Source organism: Balaenoptera physalus (genome assembly GCF_965194825.1).
Source record: "Balaenoptera physalus genome assembly, chromosome: 5".
Taxonomy (NCBI): Eukaryota; Metazoa; Chordata; class Mammalia; order Artiodactyla; family Balaenopteridae; genus Balaenoptera; species Balaenoptera physalus.
Genome location: NC_138884.1, coordinates 57675095 through 57701979, shown reverse-complemented (window position 1 = coordinate 57701979; position 26885 = coordinate 57675095). Strand labels below are relative to the sequence as shown.

At 43.2% G+C, this 26885-nt stretch overlaps 1 protein-coding gene across 7 annotated transcripts in view; it reads left to right on the top strand.

The window, feature by feature from the left end:
- SHROOM3 (shroom family member 3) overlaps window positions 1-26885 on the top strand; it is a 311421-nt gene that overhangs the window by 128358 nt on the left and 156178 nt on the right. Inside the window, exons 1-2 of one of the 7 annotated variants that reach the window (XM_082463702.1) lie at window positions 7227-11335; window positions 11709-18079. The exons of 4 other annotated variants lie outside the window; for them this stretch is intronic. Coding sequence is in view for 1 of the 3 variants with exons in the window: in XM_082463700.1 (XP_082319826.1) it covers window positions 19842-20053 (212 nt within the window). In the remaining 2 variants the exon portion in view is untranslated. 2 more of the 7 variants (XM_082463700.1, XM_082463704.1) reach the window with 2 other exon arrangements.

Here is a 26885-nt window from a genome sequence, read left to right as displayed (position 1 = left end):
CCCCTCCCTTCAGTCAGTGACTAGCTGTACAGCAAATGCTTGTGAGTGGAGGCGTTTCCAACTTTCATTAAGAGAAGTGGTTTCTTCCCTACGTCTCGCACAGTTTTACCCTACGTCTCGCCTAGTTTTACTGCCCCAAAGTCCAAAAGATGTGAGAGCACGATTCACGGCGGGTGGGGATTATGTTTCCTGCCAGTGAAAGTCAAACTCAAACTGGACAGAAATCAAATTTGTCAGAAGAAGAAAGCTGTGGGCAAAGGTGACCTGCTGATGACTGTAGATGTAAGAGAACTTTAGTATGGAGGTGGGGGTCAGAGGTCGCTAGCAAAGCCCCTCTCTTGACCCCCTGAGGGGCAATTCTGGAGAAACTGTTGCCTGCTTTATGGAAGTCAAAGCACCCAGAAATGGAAGGTCTAGCCATAGGTCCCAGGACCAGGAACACAGAATTAGGAAAAGAAGCCAAGTTCGCTAACATGAGTCAGCTGTGTCAGGGCACACAACTCCAAGGCCAGGCTCTTCTTTCCTTTCATCTTATGGCTTTTCCTTTCTCGTTGGTGGCAGGAACTGTAATTTGGTTTGTTTATGTTTTATTTGATGATTCTCCCCTCTCACTCTTTAGCATCTTTCATGTTTCACATTATCTTCCTATAACAGTTCTTGCTCAACGTATGAAACACGTTTAAACACATTTAAACAACTTGCATCAAAATCAGCTGTCGTCCCCGTTTAACATGCAAATCCCTGTACTCCCCTAAATCAGACTCTCTGCTGGGGGAGCCTGCTTTTTAGCAAACTTGCCAAGGGATTCTTTTTTTTTTTTTTTTCCGCAGTTGCATTTTTTAAAATTAATTAATTAATTAATTTATTTATTTTTGGCTGTGTTGGGTCTTCGTTTCTGTGCGAGGGCTTTCTCTAGTTGTGGCAAGAGGGGACCACTCTTCATCGCGGTGCGCGGGCCTCTCACTGTCGTGGCCTCTCTTGTTGTAGAGCACAGGCTCCAGACGCGCAGGCTCAATAATTGTGGCTCACGGGCCCAGTTGCTCCGCGGCATGTGGGATCTTCCCAGACCAGGGCTTGAACCCGCGTCCCCTGCATTGGCAGGCAGATTCCCAACCACTGCGCCACCAGGGAAGCCCTTGCCAAGGGATTGTAATGCCCACCGAGGCACACAGCCCGCAGCCCTGGGAGGTGAGCCTCAGCCTTCCTCTGGCTGGGAGGTCATTCCTGTGGATCTTTCCTTGTCTCTTTGGCCCACATTGGCTCAAAGGATGGGATCAGTGTCGATCTGAGCAACTCCATGGTTATTCCTTGAAATGAAAGACTAGCTCCACACCTCTTCTTGGCCATGATATATAAGTAAAATTCAAAATTCAGATTTTCAACTTTAAATAGAGATCGGGTATGGTTCTTGTCTTCTCGGAGCTCCTTCACAAACATTTTAGAACACAACCCCGATGCACAGAAATGCTCAAAAACAGCAGTAGTGTGTGGCCTGCCTTCTTTCCAAGGGCACGATGGCTTGCAGCAGTTTCTAAAAATAGACCTTTCTGATCCAGGTCACTAAGCAGGAATGGCCTCTGTGTCACTCTGTTTACACAGTTTTACATTTGACACCTTCATAACAAGAATACTGACTTGATGAGGCCTGAGGGCCCTCATTGGTCTGTGGGAATTCTTGGTGAGGGCCGCATCCCTGCGAGGCCAGCGGTGTTTGGATTCAGGGCCCTTTTCAACCTTTGCTTCATGATTCCTCATCCTCTTTCCATCACTGTCTCAAAGTCAGGGGCAGAGGTCAGAAACTCCAAGTCATTCCACGAGATCCTAACGAACAGAAAAATAAGCTCACGTTCAGGAATGTAAGACCCACAGTGTTTTGTTTCGTTTAATCTGTCTTGCATTTTTCCTCTTTGCACACTTGTGAGTTTACAAAGCATCATATAGTTGCAAATGTAACTTCGAGACCTTTCAGTAGAATGTTCAGAAAAAGCTTGTCTTTGATTTTTTTTGGAACAGCTCTGCGGTAGTGAGAGGTCTTCTCTTTTTGTACAATAATTCATGGCACCCCTAACCTGTCCCCTAAATGCAGATGACATGACTGGTATTATCAATAGAATGAAAATTTCTTGGGATTAACATTCTAAACTTAAGGACATGGGATAAAAGAATGGGGGCACTTGACATTGAATATACATGATGTGATTGAACTGGTCCACTGGGCCTTCATAAGATTCATAGTATCAGGTTCTGAAGAAGTGGATTAATTTGGATCAAATGCAGAATGCTATCTCTAGGAATCAATTTTGATTTACGTGTTAGCTTGCCACCTCTAAAGAAATAATTCTTGTAAGCTCTCACCTCTTAGCTTTGGGTGTTCTAAGCATTTCATTACCTCATTTAATTCTTACAACAACTCCGTGAAATAGGTATTATTATTACTCTATTTTACAGATGAGGAAACAGACTTTTTAATAGGGTAGCCTGGCCAAGGGGACACATCTATTAAGTGTGGATTTGAACTCCGATCTATCTTACACAGAAGCCCAGGCTTTTGAGTCAGGTGAGCTGGTTTTCTGTGGTTGCTCAAACCCCAAACCAGTGTGGGTTCTTCAGCCCCTGGGCAACCACAGTTGGGTTCTATCAGTGCTTTCATTTGTTTTGCTTTAAAGATAGTACTCACTGGTGCCTTTTGTTTTTCCAGCAGTGTCGATCCACATTCCCTTAAATAAATTAACCCTCCCATCTTGTCTAACTCATTTGATGGGAGCAAGTCTACATGCCAGTAAAAATAGAAATAGGAGACACAGTGCAGCAAGAAGGGAGAAGTGACAGAGGGTTTTATGGTTATTAAGATATGAATATAGGCTCATCATTTTCTATTCTCCCCCAAACAAGACAAAAGAGCCCCACAACTTGATTCCAATCACAGTTCTATAATTTTTAAATGGTTGAAATACGTGATTAATATTGAGATGCTGGAACATCCATTGTTTTATAAGAGAATGTTTGAGATTTTATCACTTCTCTCCCAAATAGTAGATGCTTGATAACTGATGTTGAATTTAAGCGCTAGACTTATGAGTACTTACCCAAAGCCCTAGAAGACTCTTGTCCGTGGCAGGATGGGCTAATCCAACTTCCGAAGAAGGTGCAGTTTGTGTTTGTGGTCTGTTCTGGCCAGCACCCGAGTGAAGCCCCCTGGCTTCTCCCCGTCTCAGTACCTCTCAGCGCTCTCTGCACACCCTACCCCGTCTCTCTCAAATCTCTCCTTTTCTAGGAATTGTTCCTCCACACCTGCCTCTTTCCTGGCTCTTCATTCAAACTCACCTTTCCATTTCCTGTTCCCTCAGAACCTTCCCGGGGGATGACTTGCAAAGCTCCAAAGACATGGGCAACAATAGTTGAAGTCCTTTGAGAACAATACAATCTTACACTAATATAAAATGGCAGTAATAAAGCTATTGTTCATATTTTTTAAAGTGATTTTTTAAAGGTTATCAGTATCTTACCATTAAGGAATGTGTTCCCAGTGGTGCTATCTCTGTGACAGATTGGTTGGAGCTATCTGTGGGTAGGGGGGTCTTGTCATTAGAAGCCTTCAAGTCATGGACAGAAGGTGACCTCAGCCTCAGAAGGCTGACTTTGGTCATTCAGCCAGTGTGGCTGACACAGACCCCCGGAGGACTCCTCCCGGTGCGGCCAGCAGGGAGCCTTAGTGGCCAGGGATGGGGGACCCTGGGGACGAGGGTTAGAAGATACGTCAGCTATCTTGACAGTATAATTCAAATGCTCATTTCACAATTTTGGAAATCATCCGAAAGGTGTATTGTGATCATTTGAATGTGAATATCTACTTTTGAATGTAGTGTAAAGAAAGTGATCGGTATGTTTCAGGTATGGATTTGCCCCTTTGTAGCATTGTCTGCAGGGCAGGTTTTATCCTGAACTAATTTTTCTCTGCTACTGGATTGTTTCTGAAATATTAAAACCCAGCATGTGCAAATTGGGGTTTAGCTCTGTCAGTTGCCCTCGGTTGGCACAGTAATGAGACTGTTAGTGACTGAGATTTGTGGGCTGAAGTAGGCAGTGCCATGCAGGGACACTAATAACTTTATCGCCATGCATACCCATGCAATAGTAGGTCCCATGTAGGGTTACCAGGTTTAGCACATCAAAAAACAGGATGCTCAGTTATATTTGAATCTGGCATATAATTTTTTAGTGAAAATATGTCCCGGATTTTATCTAACAACCCTAGTCACATGACAGCTTAGATACAGGGAAAAAACATGCAGGTTCTTTATCTAAACTTTTTTTTTTATTGAAGTATAGTTGATTTACAGTATTGTGCTAGTTTCAGGTGTACAACATAGTGATTCAGTATTTTTGCAGATTATATTCCATTAGAGGTTATTACAAGATGATGGGTATAATTCCCTGTCCTGTACAGTGAATCTTGGTTACTTATCTATTTTATATATAGTAGTTTGTATCTGTTGATCCCATACTCCTAATTTGTCCCTCTCCCCTCCTTCTCCCCTTTGGTAACCACAGATTTGTTTTCTATGTCTTTGAGTCTGTTTCTGTTTTGTATTTGCATTCATTTGTACTATTTTTTAGATTCCACATATAAGTGATATCATATGGTATTTGTCTTTCTCTGTCTGACTTACTTCACCAAGCATGATATTCTCTAGGTCCATCCACATTGCTACAAAGGGCAGAATTTCATTCTTTTTTGGTGTTGAGTAAATATATATGTGTGTGTGTGTGTATATATATATATATATATATATATATATATGTATATGTCACATTATCTTAATCCAGTCATCTGTTGATGGGCACTTGGGTTGCTTCCATGTTTCCATGTCTTGGCTATTGTAAATAGTGCTGCTATGAACATTGGGGTACGTGTATCTTTCTGAATTAGTGTTTTCATTTTTTCCGGACATATGCCCAGGAGTGGGATCGCTGGATCATATGGTAGTTCTGTTTTTAGTTTTTTAAGGAACTTCCATACTGTTTTCCATAGTGACTGCACCAAATTACATTCCCACCAACTGTGTACGAGCGTTCCCTTTTATTCTGCCAAAACTTAATCTGGTCTTCCTCACAAACTCACACTTGCTGGTTAGCAAGGAAACAAAACAATAAATTTTAGTCCTAGCCAAGTAAAAAGCTAGCCTGGTCTAATCGTTTGAATAGTCAGTCCATTGAGGTAGTACTCAGTCTCTAACATAAAATGCACCCTCTCTCAGATGTAATCTTCTGTCTTCACTGTCCAACTGCTTTGCTAAATTACTGTCTGGAGGGTTGGGCAGTGGTGAGTACAGGTCTTTGGACACACTATCCCCTGGTCCCTAGGCTCTGTCTTGGTCTTCCTTGTCACTGCTGGCCTCTACCACTGAATTCTGCAGCTAGTGAATCCATGGTCCGTGTTGGCCTGGACAATGCCCCTGGGGATCCCTGGCAACCTCCCACTGGCAGACTTGGCCCTTGCTCAGCTCCCATTAGCTTCAGACACCTTAGCGTCTACCAAGTTCTCCATCCCAACAACCCCTGATCCAGGGGTCCACCCCAGGATCATCTCACCCATCATAGCTGCCCCATTCCACGTGTACTGGTTGGCATCCGATGTCTATCTAAATGGAGCTGAGCCAGGCCCTCCTCACAGTGACCTTCTCCTGGAGTCTCCAGCAGAGCAATGGAGCCAAGCTTCGCTGACACCCTGGACATTCCCCTCACTTTCCTTGCGTGCTTGCCCTGTTCTCCCTGAGACCAGAGAGGTGAAACCAGAACTTGGTTCTGACTGTGTGACTTGCCACCAATCTCTCCATCATTCCCACAATACCCTGGAATGGCAAGGACTGGACTTTCTCGCTATTTCTTACTCTGCTCTATGCTTCCCTTCTTCTATAACTGCAAGTCTCCTGTCTTAGGTGGGAAAACACTAATTCTAAAAGATACACACACCCCAGTGTTTATAATGACACTGTTTATAATAGCCAAGACGTGGAAGCAACCCCGGTGCCCATCAACAGATGACTGGATTAAGGTGACGTGACATGTATATATATTATTACTCAACTACTTTGTACTATAGGAAATCTTTGGTAATTGGAATCCTCCAGGCTTAACCCTGAGTGGATCACAGTGGTTCCCAAAAGTGTGTTCACTGACCAGGCCCTCCTATGAAATGCAAATTCTGGGGCCTTCCTCTAGACCTACTGTATCAGAAACCCTAGGGTTTTGGCCGAGTAACTGATGGTTTATCAAGCTTTCCAGGTGGTTCTGATGCACCCTAAAGAACCACAGCTTTAAAGATTTCAGCGGATCATCTCATTCCCTCTCTTATGGTTTCCAAGCCCTAAAGTCTTATTAAACGGACCAGGACTTCCCTGGTGGTGCAGTGGTTAAGAATCCGCCTGCCAATGCAGGGGACACGGGTTCAGGCCCTGGTCTGGGAAGATCCCACATGCCGCGGAGCAACTAAGCCCATGAGTCACAACTACTGAGCCTGCACTCTAGAGCCCACGAGCCACAACTACTGAAGCCCGCGCACCTAGAGCCCGTGCTCCACAACAAGAGAAGCCACCGCAATGAGAAGCCCGCGCACCGCAACGAAGAGTAGCCCCGCTCACCGCAGCTAGAGAAAGCCCGCGTGCAGCAACGAAGACCCAATGCAGACAAAAATAAATAAATAAAATAAAGAAATTTATTTTAAAAAAAACAAAAAAAAAAACAAACCAAATACTCCCCCTCAATCTAGTTGATTGATTAACGTGCTATATAAACTTGAAACATTTTATGGTTAAGAAAAGGAATTTGCAAAAGGAAGGAAATTCTGACACATGCTGCAACACTGAGGAGTCTTGAGGATGTTATGCTAGGTGAAATAAGCCAGTTACAAAGAGATACTGGACTTCCCTAGTGGCGCAGTGGTTAAGAATCCGCCTGCCAATGCAGGGGACACGGGTTCGAGCCCTGGTCCGGGAAGATTCCACATGCCGCGGAGCAACTAAGCCCGTGCGCCACAACTACTGAGCCTGTGCTCTAGAGCCCACGAGCCACAACTACTGAAGCCTGCGCGCCTAGGGCCTGTGCTCCGCAACAGAAGAAGCCACTGCAGTGAGAAGCCCACGCACCGAAACGAAGAGCAGCCCCCACTTGCCGCAACTAGAGAAAGCCCGTGCGCAGCAACGAAGACCCAACGCAGCCAAAAATAAATAAATAAATTCATTTTAAAAAAAGACAATTACTGTATGATTCCATTTAGATGAGTTACCTAGCATAGTCAAACTCAGAGATACGAAAAGCAGAATGGTGGTTGCCAGGGCCTGGGGGAGGGGGGCGGGGAGTTATTGTTTTACGGGTGCAGAGTTTCAGTTTTGTAAGGTGAAAGGCGTTCCGGACATGGTTGGTGGTGATGGTTGCACAACAACGTGACTGCATTTAAAACCACTGAAGGGTACATTAAAAATGGTTAAGATGGTTAAATTTTATGTTATGTGTATTTTACCACAATTAAAAATTTTTTTAAATAAAATTAGAAAAAAAATTTGGTGACTAAAGCAAAGATTAAAGTTGTGAGTTAAAAATGGCTTAAGTTCTTAAGCAACAGGTATTGATTTGAGGAAAGGTCGCATACCTAACTCGTCTGGTTATCCACGGACCGCAATCCTGGGCATTAGAGTTCAGATCTAAATTTTGAAACAGGTGCTCCTCATAAATTTGGGTATTTCACCAGATGTTAGTTGAGTTTCTGAGCTACCTAAAGTAGAAGAAGCTGATTCAATAGCTCTGACTCTAGAGTTCAAATAGGATAGGTGGTCTCACTGTGGCCATTGAGGTAAAAGGTAATATATGTACTTGGAAGTTTTGCATATATCAGACTAAAAAGCCTTGGGCGCGAATGAACTTCCTAGTGGCTTATATCATTCTACATGAGAAGTATTGGTAAGCTTCTCCCCATTTGTTGAAAGGATGAGCCACCGGGAGAGCTCTGTCTCTTGATTTGAATAGTCGACCATCTAGCTCCCTTTATTGTTGTCGTTTGGCATCAGGTGAATGAGCCCATCTTCCCTAGAGGCAGCAACATGGGGGTGGTATTGGCAGATAGTGGGGCTTTTAGTTCCTCTCTCCACCTCCCAATAATATGCATTAGTTGCCCACCCAATAAAATAATATTCTTTGCTATAAACAATTGATGTTTTCTCAATCTTGTTAAAGGATGAATGAAGGCATCTTTAGAAAATGGCTCTGGTCTTACTATGCGGAGCACAGCTTCAAGACAAGTTCCCTGTAACTCCTGCATTATCCCCTTGCCACCAAGGGAGCCCCTCTTAGAGCAAATTTTGTAGCCACAACTGTTCTAATCCCATTTTCGCGCTACACAAATTTCCTGAGAGAGAGAAAAGTCTTTAAACATCCAAATCTGCCTCCTGTCTCAGAACCATATTCATACAAGACAATGTTCTCATAAGCCCCAGGAAATTAGTTTAGGTAAATAAAGATAGATAAGACCTATGCTAAATATATATATTTATTTATATATTTATAAATTTATATATTACCATTGAGTTCATTAAGTTATTTTATTTTGACAGAGGAAGATTTGTTTATCAAGTTTGTGAGTAATACAACAGCACAAAGGATGGACAGATTATAAAATTATAATGTCATTTTATTTCTTAAATGAGATGTTAGCATGACTTGCTCTCAGCAAGCCCAAGGTGGTTTCTAGTGACCACAGATGACTTTCTGGGTGTTCATGAACCATCAAATTAATCTCCTACAGATTTTTTTTTTTTCTAGAGGTCTATACGAAATCCACCTGTCCACTGTTTCTAGAATCTATTACCATCTACTCCTCCACTTTAAAAAAATCATGATTTTTTTTCAGACTCTCATATTTTCCACTATTTCTTGACTATTGTTCACCCAGAATGGTTCCAGCATCCTATCTTCAAATTGCTTCAATATCCTGGGAAGTTAATTTGTTGGGCCTCGTAATCAGGTTTGTTTTAAACATCTCATCATCATCATCATGATAACTAACATTTATTGACTTTTTTTATGTGTCAGACAATTGAGTGTCTTTTTTTTAATTAGTTGAATTACAATGTTGTGTTAGTTTCAGGTGTACAGCAAAGTGATTCAGATATATTTATATATATGTGTATAAATATAAATATATATATATTCTCATTAAGTTGTTTAAAAAATAAAAGTACCTAGATAATAAAGGTCAGCTTTCAAACCACCACCACCAATCCTTATAAAGTGAAGCATGAACTCCTAGTCAGATGCTAAATTCAATAAGGTTCATTATGTTCCTGGTTAAGAACTAAAATTTATGATGTTCTTGTGGAAGAGTTAAGAAAATACACCATTTGGTAATTTTATGGGTAGGACGTGTGGTCCAGTGGAAAAGTACCTGGGCTTTGTAATAGTCCTTTCTTTGAACCTAGACGTTGTACAAGTTGGCTGTGTGGATCCAGCTGCGTACCTACCACGGTCAGGTTTTCTTTAGCTGTACGGCTGGAATACATTTTATCTAAATTTGTATCTCAGAGGGTTTTTGTGATGCTTGAATGAGACACTCTATGCAGAGTGACAAGTACATAGTTGGCCTATGTTATTCGCACAGGAAATGATAGTTTTCGGAAAGCAAAGGTGCATGTAAGTCAGAAGCATCAGAACTTGAAAAGCACTGGGCTAAGTGTGTGGTGTTGGGTTTACCGGGACTCTTTTTTGGTTGTCCCTTTATTTGTTTAAACCCAGTTTTATTTCTTTCAGACCTGAAGCAACTACATCTGGTATCAATTTCTTGTGATTAAGATTTGAACTAGGCAACAACAGGCAAAGCTAATTGATGATGGAGGTCAAAAGTGAGGACAGGGAGTCTGGAATAGGCTGGAAAAGTCTGGAAAAAGCTGCATGAGGATGCTGGAAATATTCTATATCTATATCTATATTGCTGTTTACATAAGATAAGTGCACCTGATACACTCTGTGTATGTTACGTCAATAAAAAATTTTAAATGATCTAAACTAGGTGTACATAAGGATCTGAAGGTCAACATATACCAAATCCACTATTAAAGCTAGTCGACTCAGTGAATTTAATAAAGTTCTTTGATTGAACTTTAAAACAGAATTTGAAAACTACATCTCACAAATATTTAGCCTGCAGACATTTGTTTGATCTAGAAGTATTTGGCCTGCAAACATTTGTTTAATCCTCACTAAAAATGTGGGAGTTTGACACAAGAATCTGGCTTCTGGAAAAATCAGGTGATATGACAGCAGTGGGTTGGAGCCGGGTATACCCACATCAGGTGAGGTGTACCCCCTCCAGTTTACTTTGGGACGCCGGTGCTTCCTATGAGCTGACATTGCCACTCTGTGCATTGACCCTGCCTGCCTGGCCCAGTTGGCATGTGAGTTTCCCAGCCCGGTAGCTCAAACACTGGTTTCCCAGTTATCTTTTTTCATCTCCAACCAGTTGTCCAGACTGAGTCTTTTCCAGTAGAGGGATGGTTGGCCATTTCCAACACTAAACTGGGGTAGGAAATCACTGTGTCTTACCCCCTTTGATCTCTCCAGTGCCCAACATAGCAAAAGCACTCATGAAATGTTTGCTGACTGGGTGAAAATTCCACATAATGGGCTGACTGCCTGCCTGTGTGGGTCTCCTGTCATATTTCTTTTCAAGGAACGTGTGTTTGCTAGCCCCACTGTGATTCAAACTGCCTTTTTCAACTGTAGACAAGATGGAGGGTTAGGAAAGCGAAAGGAAGAATGTTCTCCACACTGTCCGTTTAAATTATGATTTGAAGCAGGTTTTATTATACCAAATTATCATCAGGCTAATTGCTTGACAGCCTCTCTCGTTACTGCTGGCTGGCGCCATTCAACTGATCTACTCAGCTGATATGTGACTGGGGGCCGTGTGGCATATTCTCCCTAAGGAAAAGTCTGCCAGCTGGAAAAATACCTCAACATTGTACATGTCATACATATCCCATTTCTAAGTCACAGCAGATCTGGCATGGACAGTAGTGTTTAAGGGCATATTCTTTGAGGAACTTCCCTGGTGGTCCAGTGGGATCCCTGGTCAGGGAACTAAGATCCTACATGCCTCGGGGCAACTAAGCCCGCACACAGCAACTACTGAGCCTGCACACAACTGGAGAGAAGCCCTCACCTGCAACTAAGACCCGACACAGCCAAAAATAAATAAATTTAAAAAAGAAAAAAGAGCATATTCTTTGAAATCGGACTGCCCAGGTTCAAATCCTGTTACCACCACTTGCTACTTTTGTGATCTCAGGCAAGTTTTGTTTTTTTTTTTTTTAAAACCGTGCCCCCCACCTTTCCAGAGGGTGAGAAGTTTTTTGTTTTTTGTTTTTTTTTTAATTTTTATTTATTTATTTACAGCTGTGTTGGGTCTTCGTTTCTGTGCGAGGGCTTTCTCTAGTTGCTGCAAGTGGTGGCCACTCTTCATCACGGTGCGCGGGCCTCTCATTATCACGGCCTCTCTTGTTGCGGAGCACAGGCTCCAGACGCGCAGGCTCAGTAGTTGTGGCTCACGGGCCTAGTTGCTCCGCGGCATGTGGGATCTTCCCAGACCAGGGCTCGAACCCGTATCCCCTGCATTGGCAGGCAGACTCTCAACCACTGCGCCACCAGGGAAGCCCTCTCAGGCAAGTTTTGAATCTCTCTGTGCCTGAGATTCTTCACCTGTGAAGTAGGTGTAATAATAGTACCTCCCTAGTTGAGCTGTTGGAAGAGTTAAAATATGTAAAGTACTTGGTATCCTCCCTGATACAGAGTAAGCACCCTGCTAAGAAACTAAATACGAATATAAGTCTATAAATGTAACTGGTATTTGTTGTTACCGTCACACCTTACTCATTTTTTATATTAGCTGTGTAATTTTCCTAGAGATTGAAATGAGGCATTAAGGATACCGTAATTTGTGTTCCGCAATGCTCCTTCTCCAGAGTTTTTTTTTCATCCCCGAGGGTAAAAGGTGAGCCCAAATGTAATTCCTCTACCTGTTATTCTTAGCACTAAATGGTAACTTGGGGTTCCCCATTGGGGATGTTGGGACTTTGAGGGATGACTGAACCCCATGCCTTTATTTGCTACCTTCTGGCCACTAACATTCTTCTGAAGAAATTCCTTGGTTTCCCCAAAGATTTAGTGAATGTAAAGAGAGAAAAAGAACAAGAGTGATGCGATTACTTTAGGCCTGGTGGTCTCTGTGGTCAGAGACAGCACAATACGAGCAGAATTAAACTGAAGAAGTGTGACTGTCATCAGCAATGTTAGCAATGAGAAAATATCATGCTTTCTGATGTATCATAAATGCTTTATGTCCTGCAATTATTATACAGGAAAGGTATTGTGTAATAATACTTTGGACTTAACTGACATCTTTTATGACGCTCAGAGGACTATAAGCATTACTTATCAACCTTGATGTCAACGTGTGCTCAGACTGGGATTAAAAAAATGTTCCCTTGAATACAAAGTGAGCATGGCTCAACTGCTCTGTCTCCACTTGGAGTGTCCTCAAGGATCTGACTCCTTTAGACACACTTGGAGTTCTCTACCAAATACCATTTCCCATAAAATTGAAGGAAAATGGACTAGAAAAGAGAACCTGAGCTTATTGTTTCTCTCTAGGCTCACTGCCCAGTTTTCTTTCAGCCTGGAACCTCTATGTGGGAATTTGCAGAGTTGGGCTAAACTACTGAACCCACACGTTTGTTTATCGTCACCTCGGTCATTATCACTATCCTTGCCGGTGTGATCTTTTGTACAATACCTCTTATTTTTGACGACATAGTATGATTTCTAAAAGTGAGATGTGTAGGGTACAGTTCTACCTGAATCGTTTACATGATTTTATAAAGTTTAATTTATTTATTGAGCATCTAATATATGACCAGTCATTGCTCTAGGTGCTTGGGACTCAGCCATGGTCTGACACATCTCTGTCCTCATGGAGTCGACATCCTTGTGAGGAGAGGAAATGAATAATGAATGTAATACAAATGTAAATTATCCAGTATGTTAGAAGGTGGTGAGTGCGCTATGGAAAGAAAGTAGATCAGAGGCCAAGAGGCTGTTTCCATCTCCTCCATTCATAAAAGTCTTTTAATTCCTCCTGGGAGTATTGAGGACAAACTTTTTTGTGGGGGAGATATGGGAAGTGCCTATATTATTTATTTATTTATTTTTATTGAAATGTAGTTGATTTACAATGTTGTGTTAATTTCTGCTGTACAGCAAAGTGATTCAGTTATACGTACGTATACAGTCTTTTTTTTTTATAAATTTATTTATCTATTTATTTTTGGCTGCATTGAGTCTTCATTGCTGCATGCGGGCTTTCTCTAGTTGCGGCGAGCAGGGGCTACTCTTTGTTGCGGTGCACAGGCGTCTCATTGCGGTGGCTTCTCTTTTTGCGGAGCATGGGCTCCAGGCACGCGAGCTTCAGTAGTTGTGGCACTTGGACTCAGTAGTTGTGGCTCGTGGGCTCAGTATTTGTGGCTCGTGGGCTCAGTAGTTGTGGCTTGCAGGCTCTAGAGCACAGGCTCAGTAGTTGCGGCGCATGGGCTTAGTTGCTCTGCGGCATGTGAGATCTTCCCAGACCAGGGCTCGAACCTGTGTCCCCAGCATTGGCAGGTGGATTCTTAACCACTGCGCCACCAGGGAAGTCTGTATACATTCTTTTTTAATATTCTTTTCCATTATGGATTATCACAGGATATTGAGGACAAACTTTTAATTTTAAAAAACATACTCTGTGAAAGTACCTTGAGCTTCTGGAGTGTGCCATAAAAATACAGGCAAGTAAGTGCCCTACAGCAGCGGTCCCCAACCTTTTTGGCACCAGGGACCGGTTTTGTGGAAGACAATTTTTCCACGGACCAGGGTGGTGGTAGTGGGGGGATGGTTCAGGCGGTAATGCGGGCGATGGGGAGCGGCAGACTTCACTGCTCGGCCTCCGCTCACCTCCTGCTGTGCGGCCCCGTTAAGAACCAGGCTGGGGGTTGGGGACCCCTGCTCTACAGGCATCCAAATCTACCTTACACAGTGGATGTCTACCTTACAACTGCTGGAGAACAGTGTAACTGTTATGCACAGACACAGACACAAAGAAATTGAAAATAAATAAGGAAACCACATTTTCTTCATTATTTAGTGAGGCTTTCTCTCCATAGACCCCCATCTCTAACCACAAACAAGCACCCTACAAGGACATGTGCAAATCATTAAGGACAAATACCATGGAAGTCTGGTGTTCTGAAATCAAGGCCATCTATCTTGGTCTGCAGTTTATCAACAGAGTAAAATAAAACTCTCCTGCCTGTGGGTGTTTAAAAGGTAATCAGAAGGAAACAGGATGTGCCTGAGTAGATGCGCTACTAGCTTTTAGAGAAAAGGAAAAAGAAAAACTCCACATTTCTTCAAAAGCTCATCTAGTATATTCTTTTTTTCCCCTTCACCACAGATATTAGTACTGGGAAGAAACTTAGTGATGTTCTAGATTAGTGAGGACTTGAACCCAGAGACGATAAGTGACTCGTTCACAGTCACTTAGCAGGTCAGTGGCAGAACCAGAAGGAAGTCTGGCCCACCACCTCCTGGTCCGCTGCTGTGGGTTCCACAGCTCTGCTTCCAGATTAGATCATCAGTACTTCTTCAAACCTGGATTGCCTAACTGTCTACAGCTGATGGCCAAAGAAGCTAGGAGGTAATAAACGAGAAATCTAAGGTGTCGGTGAAAGCGTTCCAGATTCGTAATAGAAATCTGAAGTAGAGCGAGCAGGAAATAGAAGATGGGGCTGAGGGCAGGGTTTGGGGGGCAGCATGGCGAGGAGAGTCTCTCTTCCACATGAGGGGGTTGCGGGGTGCTGCACATTCCAGTGTGAAGAACTTTCTATGCGCCAAAGTAACCCTTGCTGACTCTGAAGGGCAGTGCTTCCAGACTTGAGGACCCAGGCTACACTGTCCTTCCGCCCACGCATGGCCACTGCACCACCAAAGGGTGATGGGGACACACCGTGGACTGTCACTTCAGGTCCTGGTGAAGGTGGCAGAGTGACTGCCCTGCCGATACCACCACTATGAGGTAACAATTGAGGTCTTCCCCCAGGCCGGGCACTGTGCTAAGTGCTTTGCTTACGTCATCATGTTCTGTCCTCACATCAGATAGGTTCTATTATCAGTCCCATTTCAGAGGAGAGAAAACTGAGGCTTGGAGAAATTTAGTTATCAGCTCAGGGTCACAAAGCTAGTGGATGCCAAAGTCAGAATTCAAATTCTCCTTCATAGGGGGCAGTAGTTCAAAGCATGGGCTCTGGGGTCAGATTGCCAGCAAGGGAATTCCACCCCCCCACCCCCGATGTTTGCTAGCTGTGAGGTGTTTAGCACATTCCTGAGCCTCCCCAAGCCTCCCTTTCCTCATCTGTAAAGTTGTAACAATAATTATAGTACTTACCTTATAGAATTGTGGCGATTAGAGAATGTAACATAGTAAATGCGTATTGACACATAGTTAATTAGTATTTGTGTAGTAGATAACTAGTTCAGCTACAGGTTGAATCACATGAAATTGCTATTGTAGTCGACCAAAAATTGTCAAATATTGACAGTTTCATGTGGTTCAATCTAATACTGCATAGGCATTCACTCTTTGTAAACATAACAATGACTTTCTTATTCATCTCATAATTTGTGAAAGGACAGGTGATTTGATTGCTTCAATACAATTTTTTTTCTATACTTGCCTGCTCATTTTAGTTTCTCTGAAGAACCACATAAAGATATCTTTTCTTCTAATGTAACATAGCACCCATGAGAACATACACAGTGACATAGTCCCTGGAGCCATTAATCCCTTGAGGATGTTGTCATAGGGAGCTCGGACGGGAGTAGATATGAAGCGAGCTTAGATTGCACAGAGCTGGACTAGGAAATGACTGGTGAAATGAAGAGGGGGTAGACGTCTGGCTCCTTTAAACCGCTGGGCATGTCCCGCTGGTTGAAGGAATGGCATTCCCATACTAGATGGCTGATTGTGATAACCAGATGTCAAGCAGAGCCATTTGTCACTGTGCACTGTGGAAACCAGCTTCTGGTCAGTGGCAGGAGGTTGTTAAATCTGACACATTCAAAATGAATTTTGTGGCCCGGCTGCCCTTGAACTCTGGTTTGGTGAGAGTAGCCTGTGATGGAAGGACACGCAACTCAGTTGTGGTGTGTGGGAAGGCGATAGGGTGGGAGAGGAAAACATAAAGCTGGGGTAAGAATTTTGCCTTCTTCAAGGAAAGAAGGCTACTTCTGATAGAATGCATCCAGGGTGCAAGATCCAGTGGCGGTTCCTCTTTTGAAAGAGGGTTCTCTGTCCCCGCGACCACCACTGTTCCTATCCCACACTTGCCTCAGTCCTGTTTCCTTAGATTTCATATTATAGGCATAGAGATAATTCTGGAATTCAAGGGGAGCATTCTGGAGAGACAGCCGCCTTGCTAGTTAACACAGGAACAATCTCTAAATACAGTTAGTCTCACCTTTGAAATGTACTAACATCCTCAAGGATGCTTCAGACTTTCTTGCTGTCTGGAGTGGAAATTACTACTGTGTTTAGAGTATAATGCTCCCTGTGACGTCAGAATTTTGCAGTGTGTGTGTGTGTGTGTGTGTGTGTGTGTGTGTGTGTGTGTGTACATGCTCCCTTTCCTTCTTTCCACATCTTAAAAAATTAATCTGGAAGTCTTTTGAAGCTTCTATAGCAAGGAGGTTTACAGATTATGCGTGGATCCCGTGATCTGTTTTTTCCCACCACGGCAGCCGTAAACTAATGAAAATGCATTTGCATACCCACTTTAGGCCTGTTACTAAATTGAGACACACTTGGAATTGTTTTCTTTCTGTGTGCCCTATTGCTTTTCTCTCTGTGTGTGTCTGTGGTTACTGTTAAGCTGACCCCTACAGTCTGGGGCAAGTACCAAAACTTGAAGAAAGCTCTGCTTCTCCATACAGCTGCAAAGGCCTGCCGTTTCAGAGGCTCAGACGATAGTTGTACGTGAAATTCCTTTAACACAATTGCAGTTCAGGAAACCTGTCAGGATTCCATGCACGAAGGTGAGCTGCGTGGCACTCCACTGGGCTGAATTTTCAAATGCAGTGTCTTGTTGTTGTTGTTTTGTTTTGTTTTTTACAAGCACTACTTTTATAAATTTTTGTGTCTGCGGGGGTGGTTATAATATTGAACGTGATCGCTGGAAACAATGACTGTAGAAAGAGTGTCCTTTTTGAGTCTCCCTCCCCTCCTCCTAGCTTCTGTGAGAAACTGTTGCTTGCAAAAACCATAGCTAATTAAAAATTGAACTTATTCAGCTGCACAGAAGCCCTAGTGGGGACCAGCGAGGGGAGGGAGGAAGAGCAGGCAGGGGAGCCCTAGGAGTGAAGCTGCCAGCGCCATTCATTCTGTTGTCCTTCGCTTCGATTTAACCGTCATCACGGTGCATCGAGTTTTTGTGAGTCCAAGGACCCTAGAGCGACCTTTGGCAGGAGAGGGCTTACCCGTTGCCACGGGCTCTGCTTGCAGCAGGCTGACAGGCAGCTTCTGCAGAGTGCGGGCCAGAGCGCACAGGGCTGCGTGCCCACGGCCGCTGTAGAAACTGGTTCTCGGGTTCTGGCCGCGTGTACTTCCCCTTTCATCAGGGGGCCCGCTGCTGTCAGGCAGGCCGGCCGGCGATTGGTTGGGAGGAGGGCAGTCATCTGAACTGCCTTTTGTACTTGGCTAATCAGGGCAGCCGTCTGACTGCAGGTTCGGAGCGGAGGTGCCTGGGTGGTGTCTGACACCTGTGTCTTAGCTCTCGCCTTCCCGGGGCTGCTTCCCGGGGATTCTTTCCGGGCCGGAATCGTGCCTCTATGCCACCTGCCCCAAGCCACTGAGCCCCCTCGGCGGCCGGCTTGGCCCAGTGTCATGCTGGACAGAGATATCCAACAGATAACTGAGGTCAGTGGAGATGCCGGCTTAGACTTCCTTAAGGTAAGTCCTTTTTAAACCAGGTATTTCTCGACATGATTTCTATATATACCTCGACAGAAATGCCAGTATCAGGAAGGTAAACTAAAGAGAGGCAAGGAAGTTATTTTAGTTTAGGCCTTTATGATGAAATTCCTAAGTGATTCGGCTGTCAGATGTGCCGGCAAAATGACACCAAGGCAGAAATCAAGATGTAAATGGAGAGAGGGGCACTTGACAAGTCACTGTCATCCTTGCAGGCAGTTGGCACCTCACTGTGCACTCCTTCCTGTTTGACGAGAAGCTCGAGTGATGAAAAGAAACTTTTCATCAAGGCCAACAAATATATATGCTTGTGCCATAGGATGCTTCTAACCATGGATTTACTGTCTAATTCTAATTACTGCTTATTTTTAAAGCTATCTTTAACTTTTTCCTCTTGTGATGGGAAGGCAGTTTTTCTTTTTAAGGTTTGCTCAGCAAGGGGGAGTCAGTGCCTTTCACTGCAGCAGGGGTTTGACTGTACTGCTCGGCTCACTTTTCTCCACCCTTATGTTCCAGAGAAAAGTCAGATTCTAGATGGAAGCGCCTAAATTTGAGCAACAGTGAGACGTTTAGGAATATTAAGCCGTGATTCCGATTAAGCTTAAGCTGTACTCTGATTTCATTTTATGTACTTTTAAGTTGATTGACAAATACTTTGGGGACCATTCTGTCTTCCTTTGGGGACCTCCTGTTGGATTGCTGTGAGCATACTTTCATTCTAGGGTTTAGTAATCCAAGGTTGGTCGAAGGACTAGTGGTTCAGACTAATGCTTACACTCTTGCCTGTTTGTCGTGACAGGGAGGAAACGATTTTTATTTTTTTTAATGAAAAGTTTGTCTAAATGGGTTAAGGTCCATTTCTAAATCCAAAGAGGTTCTGAGACTACTTTTCCCACCATATTCCAAAGATAGTAGGAAGGTGTTCCCCAATTCTGAATGATTCTATTTAAGTAGTAAACAGTCATAGACCAGACAGAGATAGTGAGAAACAGGGATAAGCATTCAGAAACCACATGCTTGCGATCTATGTTAAGCATCCTGAAATATGTGTTTTTCTTCCATTATTTATAGCCAGTTGGAAATCTCCATCTTTCTCAGCTGTTAACTAACTCTTGTTTATAAAGACATTTTCCTGTAATAAGATCAATGTATTAATAATACTAAATATAAATAGTAAAAATGACTGCTCTGATGAATAGAAGCATCAGAAATGACATTGCCTGTGGGGTGAGATGTGATCATCACACAAGTCTACAGAAATCATTTAAAATATAATGTGTGTGCAAATAGTACAGATGATTGGCGATAATTGAAAAATTAGATCCATTGGTAGGTAGATACTAAGTGAATTTATAAATGTTGAGGGAGTTAAAGGAGAGCTGAATGTTGGAAAGCTAAATAAATATTGAATATTTAGCATTGATTTAAATTTCAGAATTCTACCTTTGCTTATGAATTACAACCTAGAGAGTGTATAAATCAAAGATGATTTCCTGGGTTAAGGATAAGTCATTGTTGTATATGGAGGGATAAATTCCATCTCAGCCCTAATCACTATCTTAAAAAAAAAATCACAATCCATAAAAGCCTCAGTGTCCTAAAAAGGTACAGAAAGGAAGAGAGAGCTAGTTGAAAAACCTCTATCTCTAGTTAAAAAGGAAATAAAGTCACGACAACCGCACATTTCATATTGAGTGTAGAAAACCCTGTACCTATCTGCAGAGTACAAGGGGACCCACAAATGTGTAATTTAACACAATTGTTAATAACTAACACACGTGCACGCACACACACATTTCCTCCCGAGAACAGTATCATTAGAGTTAGATTGAGACAGGGGGTTAAGTATCTTATATTTATTTTTTCCCCAGTGTCTCCTCTCTGGAGCTGTGGAATGCCTGCCAGGCTCCCTCGTCTGCGGCAGGCAGGCGTGGTGGCGGTCCCCCTGGTGTCGTGGGTAGCACACAATGGGACACAATAGATTGCACTCAGCCTTGCCCTCCCAGACGCACAGTGTGTGCCCCATTGGCTCTGCTTGAAAGGGTCAGCTATGCAAACGAAGCCCTGCACGTCAGACTCTGCCCTCCCCTTACCTCTCCCTCTCTTCTTCTCCTCCCTCAAAACAGATTCCAGCCTTTGCCCCAGACTTTTCTGACTGGCGGATGGAGGGTAGGGGTGCTGTGAGCTCAGAAGCTGAACAACTGGGCAAAACTTCCCTTTGCTGGATGTGCTTCCGCAGCCCTAGACAAATGGAAAAAGAAGCAGCTTCATCTCCACACTATAGATGGCTTCATTAAAATGTCCCTGGTTAATAGGAAAAAGTGGGCACTCCTTGTTAGGCCACACCTCTAAAAGACATGTTTCGGTTTGGTTTGGTTTTTAATTGCTTCCAGCAACCCTAATGTTCGTATTTTGGAGAAGGGAGGGAAGGTTTACGTCAGAACAAATGGGTGATTTTGGAAGGCAGGAACCTAAGCAGTCTCAAGTCATTTTGCTTCTAGTTGCACAGATTGGATTAAAAAACAAACGTCAAATGATGGTGGCAGTGACCTATCATCTGATATCATGGGGAGAAAAGCACAGACGAACGTCTGTGAACTGAAACTGGTAGGATTGCTCTGAAGTCCTGTCAAGTGATCCAGTGACCACTGGCGTCAGACACTTAAGTAGGACTTTGCTTGTACACTCTGGGCCTGGTTTTGCAGAGACAACTCAGGGGATGGAATTTAAATGAGCCCCACCTTGAAAAGCTATGGCTGTTTAGAATCACTTGTTTTTTTCCAAGTCCCGAAGCTCCTTAGTGACCGATGAAGCTGCCGGTAGACCTTTTCCACCAAAACCCCACGGTCAGCAATCCGGACCAGCCCTCCAGGGGTGGTGGTCCCTGCAGTTAGACCCCAAGGTGCCCGTCTCCAAGTTCCTCCCTTATCTTTTCCCTGGCAGCAGTGGAGGCTGGTCCTGTGAACCTGATATTTCTGCAGTGATTTCACAGTTGTTTCTTACTCATGGTTCATCAGTTCCTCTATCTGATGCATGTAGGTCAGTATCATTATCGCAGTCTGGAAGAGGGAGAGAAGTGATGATGTGGAATGATGTGTCCAACAGCATCAAGAAGTTAGTGAGAAAGTAGAATCTGACATGCCTTGCTTTTCTCCTTTCCTTTCCGTCTTTCTGTCAAAAGAGAAATCAGGAATTTTTAAACCTCTTCCGCAGCAACTCTGGGCACTGAAAAGGCTTCAGTCCAAAACTCTGCTGCTCTCAACTGGATCACTGTAACAGGAAGGGCTCAGAGGCTTACAGACAATGAAATGAATTGGGTATGCATTGCGTGTGCACGTGTGTGTGTGTATATGTGCGTGCATGTGTTTGTATGTCTGCACACACATGTGCGCCGCCCCCCCCCACCCCCCGCCGCTCACCAGAAGGACTCAAAACCCCAGGGGTGTGTTGGTAAAGTTTGTCCAAAGCCTCATCTGAGGAGGAGGCAACATCTGTGCTATGGCCTTTTCCTAGAGAGGCCTGATCATTCACTTATAACAAATCTCAACCCAGGCCCCGTGGCCAGGGAGGCCAGGCCAGGAGCTGCGGGTGAGCTAGTCTGAAGGCGGCTGGCCCGCATTCGCCTCCGAAAGTATTTCAGGAATGTTAATGGTATGCCTGAGTGGAGGGCTTCAGAGCCCCGAGCTGGGGCTGAGAACTGCTCTGTGGCCATCTGTTGAGGCCCAGGAAGTCTCATGGCAACAGCTTCTCAAGAATGGTGCCTTTTTTTTTTTTTAATTAAAATTAACTAACACAAAACCAAAAACTGCTCCACTGCTCAGGAAGAATCAGGACAGGGTTCGGATTCTTTCTACAGAGTGATGAGCTTTTAAGGAAGAAAAGCCCCCCACATCCTTAATTCCTGTTCTTTAAATGAGCAATTTGTAACTTGGTTTGAGGTCTTAATTTTTTTTCCCCCTGGGGTAGAATTCTCTTTTGGAAGAGGGTAGAGGTGAAAACAAGTTTCCAAAGCTGTGGAGAAATCACTGGCAAAATTCTGGTTGAGAAAAAAGTGGTCAGAGTTTTGAGATTTTCCTGGTATTTGTTGCTCTCAGTGATCCTGTTAGCAGCTGCCTTCTTTTTCCCTCTGTCATAATGTGAGCTTTATAAACCTGGATGTTTAATTAGTGAAATGAACTTCAGACAAAGACGTTGCTTTTACCGTGACGATGTACGGGCTCCACTGTGAGTCGCTCAAATCTGTGTAAGAGCAGACCTTGGAAAAAGAGAGAGGCCAAGTATTAATAATATTTGTATCTTTTAATTTTTCAGTTGATGGGGCACTAAGTTAGCCATTTATAGTAACTGAGTTCCTTCCTCAGGATAGAAGATCCTGTAAAGTGATAAACACCTGAAGCTTAACCAGCAGCTGAGAGTACAGGGGTGGGCACTCTAGATGGAGACAAAAGAATTATATTCTGTTCTAAATTCTACCCCATACTGAGCTATTTTAGGAAGGCGCACAACCTGTTAAAGCGTAGTTCCTCATGTGCAAATTGGATTTCTGCATTATTAGGAAGGTTAAATATAATCACATAAAAGGAACTCGGGAAATGACCCTCGAATCTGAGTGACATCTATAAAGGAGTGTTATAAGCTGTCATCCTTGCTGTTCTTGGGAAACATCTTCCCATCTTCCTGGGAAATGTTTTCATGAGAATATATATGTATATACACACACACACAAATTGTTATATATTTAAATATTTATATTTTCATTTAAAAAAACTGAAGAGGATAAAAATATATATATTCAAATCTTATCAAATAAAATTTTCCTGTAGAGTCAAAAAATATTCTGACAAGTGACTGTTCCAACACGTATATAATTCTTGAATATAGTACACATGTGGAATATATCTTTACATTTTTGATTGCTAGTATTTCTTGGAAATATTATTCAGATCGAATGTATTGCCCCCAATGGTTAAAAATAATGTCACCAACTCTTGGGAAAAATATGTATACTCTTGAGTTTGGTTTCTGGAACGTGGGCTCCTAATGAAGTCTTTCTATGAAAAGCATGACCACTTACCCTCTCGGTCCCTATTTCCTTATGTGTAAAATTTAACCAGTAAGTATTTATGGAGTGCCTACCGTATGCCAGCTGTGTTTCTACGTGCTAGGTTTAGGGTTGTGAACAAAAGTAGACAAAAATCCTTGCATACATTCCGGTCAAGGGAGACAGATAACAACCCCCCCCAAGAAGTCAATTGCGTTGTAGGTTATAAGATGATCACTGCTACGGAAAAACCTAAAGCAGGGAATATAAGCAGAGGGGATATTGCAGTTTTCTAAAGGGTGGTGAGAGAAGGCCCCATGAGGAAGGTGATGAAGGAAGGCTAAGTAAGATTTGAAGGAGGTGGGAGACTGAGCCTTGGGGTAAGCTGGGGAAGAGGCTAGAAGCAGAGAGAACAGCAAGTGCAGAGGCCCTGGGGACAGTGTAGGTGGCACGTGTGAGGAAGAGCCAGGTGAGTGCAGCGGGGGCAAAGGTCAGGGCCCTCTGGGCCATTGGAAGGCATTTGACTTTTACTCTGAATGAACCCTATGAGAAATTACTTCGCAGAGCTGTTGCAAGGTTTAAATGAAATAATTTGTCTGAAGCTTTTAGCATAGTGCCTTCCACATAAAAAATCTTCTATAACTGTTAGCCATTGTTCATTTATTTATTATGACCACTACCTAGGATTTAAAGATAGGACGATGTGAGCATACAGAAGAAGGTTTTGTTCTGATTAAAGCTGATCGTTCTTATGAGAATTCAACTCCCAGCCTTGGCCCCTTACCTATTCAATTCTATCACCTAAGAAGGTCCCAATTCTATCTCTTCAAACATACGAGGGAAAAGCTTACTTTTTTAAAACTGGCCTTGTTTCAGCTACACCGTTGTCTCTATTAGGAAGGTATGAAGTCCATGCTTTCTAGGGACAGGTGTATTTTGATACATTTGGTTTAAGTTTCAGCTATAAAAGTCCTGTTGAATTCCACTGAATTCACATGCTATCGCAATGTACTCGATGTTCGAGTTTTGATACGGATCCCCTTCTCCAGGCCACAGGATCCCAGGTGGGGAGGAACCTATTGCAGATATAATGAAAACAAGGAATCCATGTCTTTTCCTTCTCTCCTGAGCCCCGAAGCAAGATTGGTTTTCCTGGGTGTTTTGAGAGCCCTCTTTGAAAATGATCTTCTTGGCCACCCCTCTGAGTCTCCTCCTTTGAACTTGAAGGATTTTGGTAGGAACTCATGTCAAGTAGTGACTAGCTCAGAAACTAGAAGAGAGATCAAAGCATCCTTTAATGTTTGCTCTTCTCCAAGCATTTGAAGACCATCATTTACAACCAGGGTTATCATGTCCCTGCTCCAGAACCAGCAAAAGTGGTCTGGGGACAACAGAAGGAAGTGCTTGATGATAGCTAGAGATGATCAATAAAGGAAAAGGCTAACTAAAAGTGTGCACCCTCATCAATGGAAATATCCCAGTAGAGGCTGGGTAACCAGCGGGCAGAGGGGGTTATCAAACATTTGGATGACAGCTTGGCTTCTAAGATCTCTTCCCAATTTGTGGTTCTACTTTCTTCCAAGATATGCTTATGGAAAACTAAATTCTGCAGGGAAAGCCCACCTTAAATTTTCTTTAACCGACATCTTAAATTGGGGATTCTGAGAGTAAGAAACAACTGATTGCAGAAGCTCTGTTTTATTTAGGGGGCTGGTCAGACGGGCCATGCTCCTGCAGTGGTGACCCTGGTCCTGGTGCCTGGAGCCCCGATTCTCTCAACACTGACTGTGCTGTGCTCCGTGTTAACAGATTCCAAGATCAGCGCGTTGTCATATTGCCACTACTTGCTGTGAAGTTGCTTAGTCATCATCAGTGGGTGGAATAGAGTAGAGCTCGCTTTTCCTTTTGAACAAATACTTGAATGTATTTATGTTCTAAATGATTAAGAACAATGCTCTCCTAAAAAGCCTACTGACAAGGCTACAATTTTAATCCCAATTTAACAGGTTATTAAACAATTGAGATACCAGTTCAGTAACTAATCCAAGGCCATACGGTGAGAGAGCTGGAATTTGAACCCAGGCAGTCGGCCAGCAGGATGTTCCCGTAAACTGCTGTGTCTTGTCCTATGAACCTTTTTCATTTGTGGTAGCTCTCCTGTTGATCTAGAGAAAAAAATGATCTGGCATATCATTATACTTTATTGCCCTCTGTGAGGGCAAAGAATGAAAACTGTTGATACCCCGTGCCTAGCATAGTGCCTGGGGCAGGGCAGATACTCAAATATTTGTTGAATAAATGAGGAAGTAAGGGTGTGACATGAATAAACAGTAGTAAGGCCATAGAAATGCCTTCTTAATCTCACAGAGCCACAGAGATATATGTGAATGCAGGATGTCACAAGGCAAAAACTTTGAAAAGTTAAAAACCAGGTAAAATTATAGGTGAGGATATAATGGGGCAGTGTCAACATCTTCCTCTCTTATTAAGTGCTCTTTAATATTTTATATAATTAACAAGTCCTATCACACTAGAGATAGTACCCCTAAAAGATCCCAAGCTAACACTGGCCACGTGACAATTGGGGAAGGAGCGAACCAGGGAACTATGAATCCCACCAAATCAGGATTTTAAAATGGGATTCGGACTCAATGCATTTAACAAATGGACACTGAGATTCACAGATTTATTAAGGAACTGAGAAAGGAAGCCTGAGTTTGGCCAATGCCAGTGCCTGAGGGCACATTTGGGTGCAGTAAAAGTACACCCACTCAGACCAGCTCAAATAAAAAGAGGGTTCTTTGAAAGAGTAGGAGGGATGCTTGAGGAATCCAGCTGCAGCAAGCCAGGAACACTTCCAAGTTTAACCTAATGATTAAGTCAGAAGGAGTCAGAAGTGTGAGTGAATTCCCACCTTGGCATTGCTATGTTTGTGACCTTGGATAAATTCCTCCATGTTTCTGGACCTTGTTTTACCCATCTGAAAAGTAGGGAATAAGGAAAGTATCTACTTTGTTGGGTTGTTGTGTAGATTAAATGAAGTAATACATATAAAGCACTTGGAACACTGCCTGACACATAGTAAGAGGTCCGGAACCACCAACCTTAGCAAGTAGGCAGCTATTCACTTTCTCCTTGGACTACATAGTCCTTACATAGTCCCTCAAAGTCAAGTTTCAGTTGACTTTGAGCATTGGTTCCATTACTCTCCCTGTAGACCGGCTTCCTGAAGGATGTGGTTCCAGGGTTAATTGAATAGCATAATGATGTCATCAAGGCTCCAGGTTTATCTATTTCCATCCTACCATCCTTTGCATAATGATTTTAATCTTCAGATTTGTCCCTCATGATTTCAAGATGGCTGCTGCAACTCCAGGCATCATGTCTTCGAACAACTTTGTCCAAAGGCAGGAAGGAGTCCCACTTTGGTGTATTTTAGTAAGAATGAGCAACACTTTCCAAAAACTCTCCTAAACAAACTTTCCTTTGGGTCAGAGCCCATTAGCTAGAGTTGTCCTATACCCATGCCTGGACTAGTAACCAGCAGGGGAGTCAGAGTACCATGACTGGTGTAGATGAAGGATGATTTATCTCTTGGGGCTGTGGAAGGATCCACCTTCCTGGGTACATAGTCATCTGATGCCACAGTGGGATCAGAATTCTATTTGTGAGGAAGAAGGGGAGAGTAACCATTGAATAAACAATCATAAGGACCTGTCTTAGATAAGCATGTGTCCAAGCCAG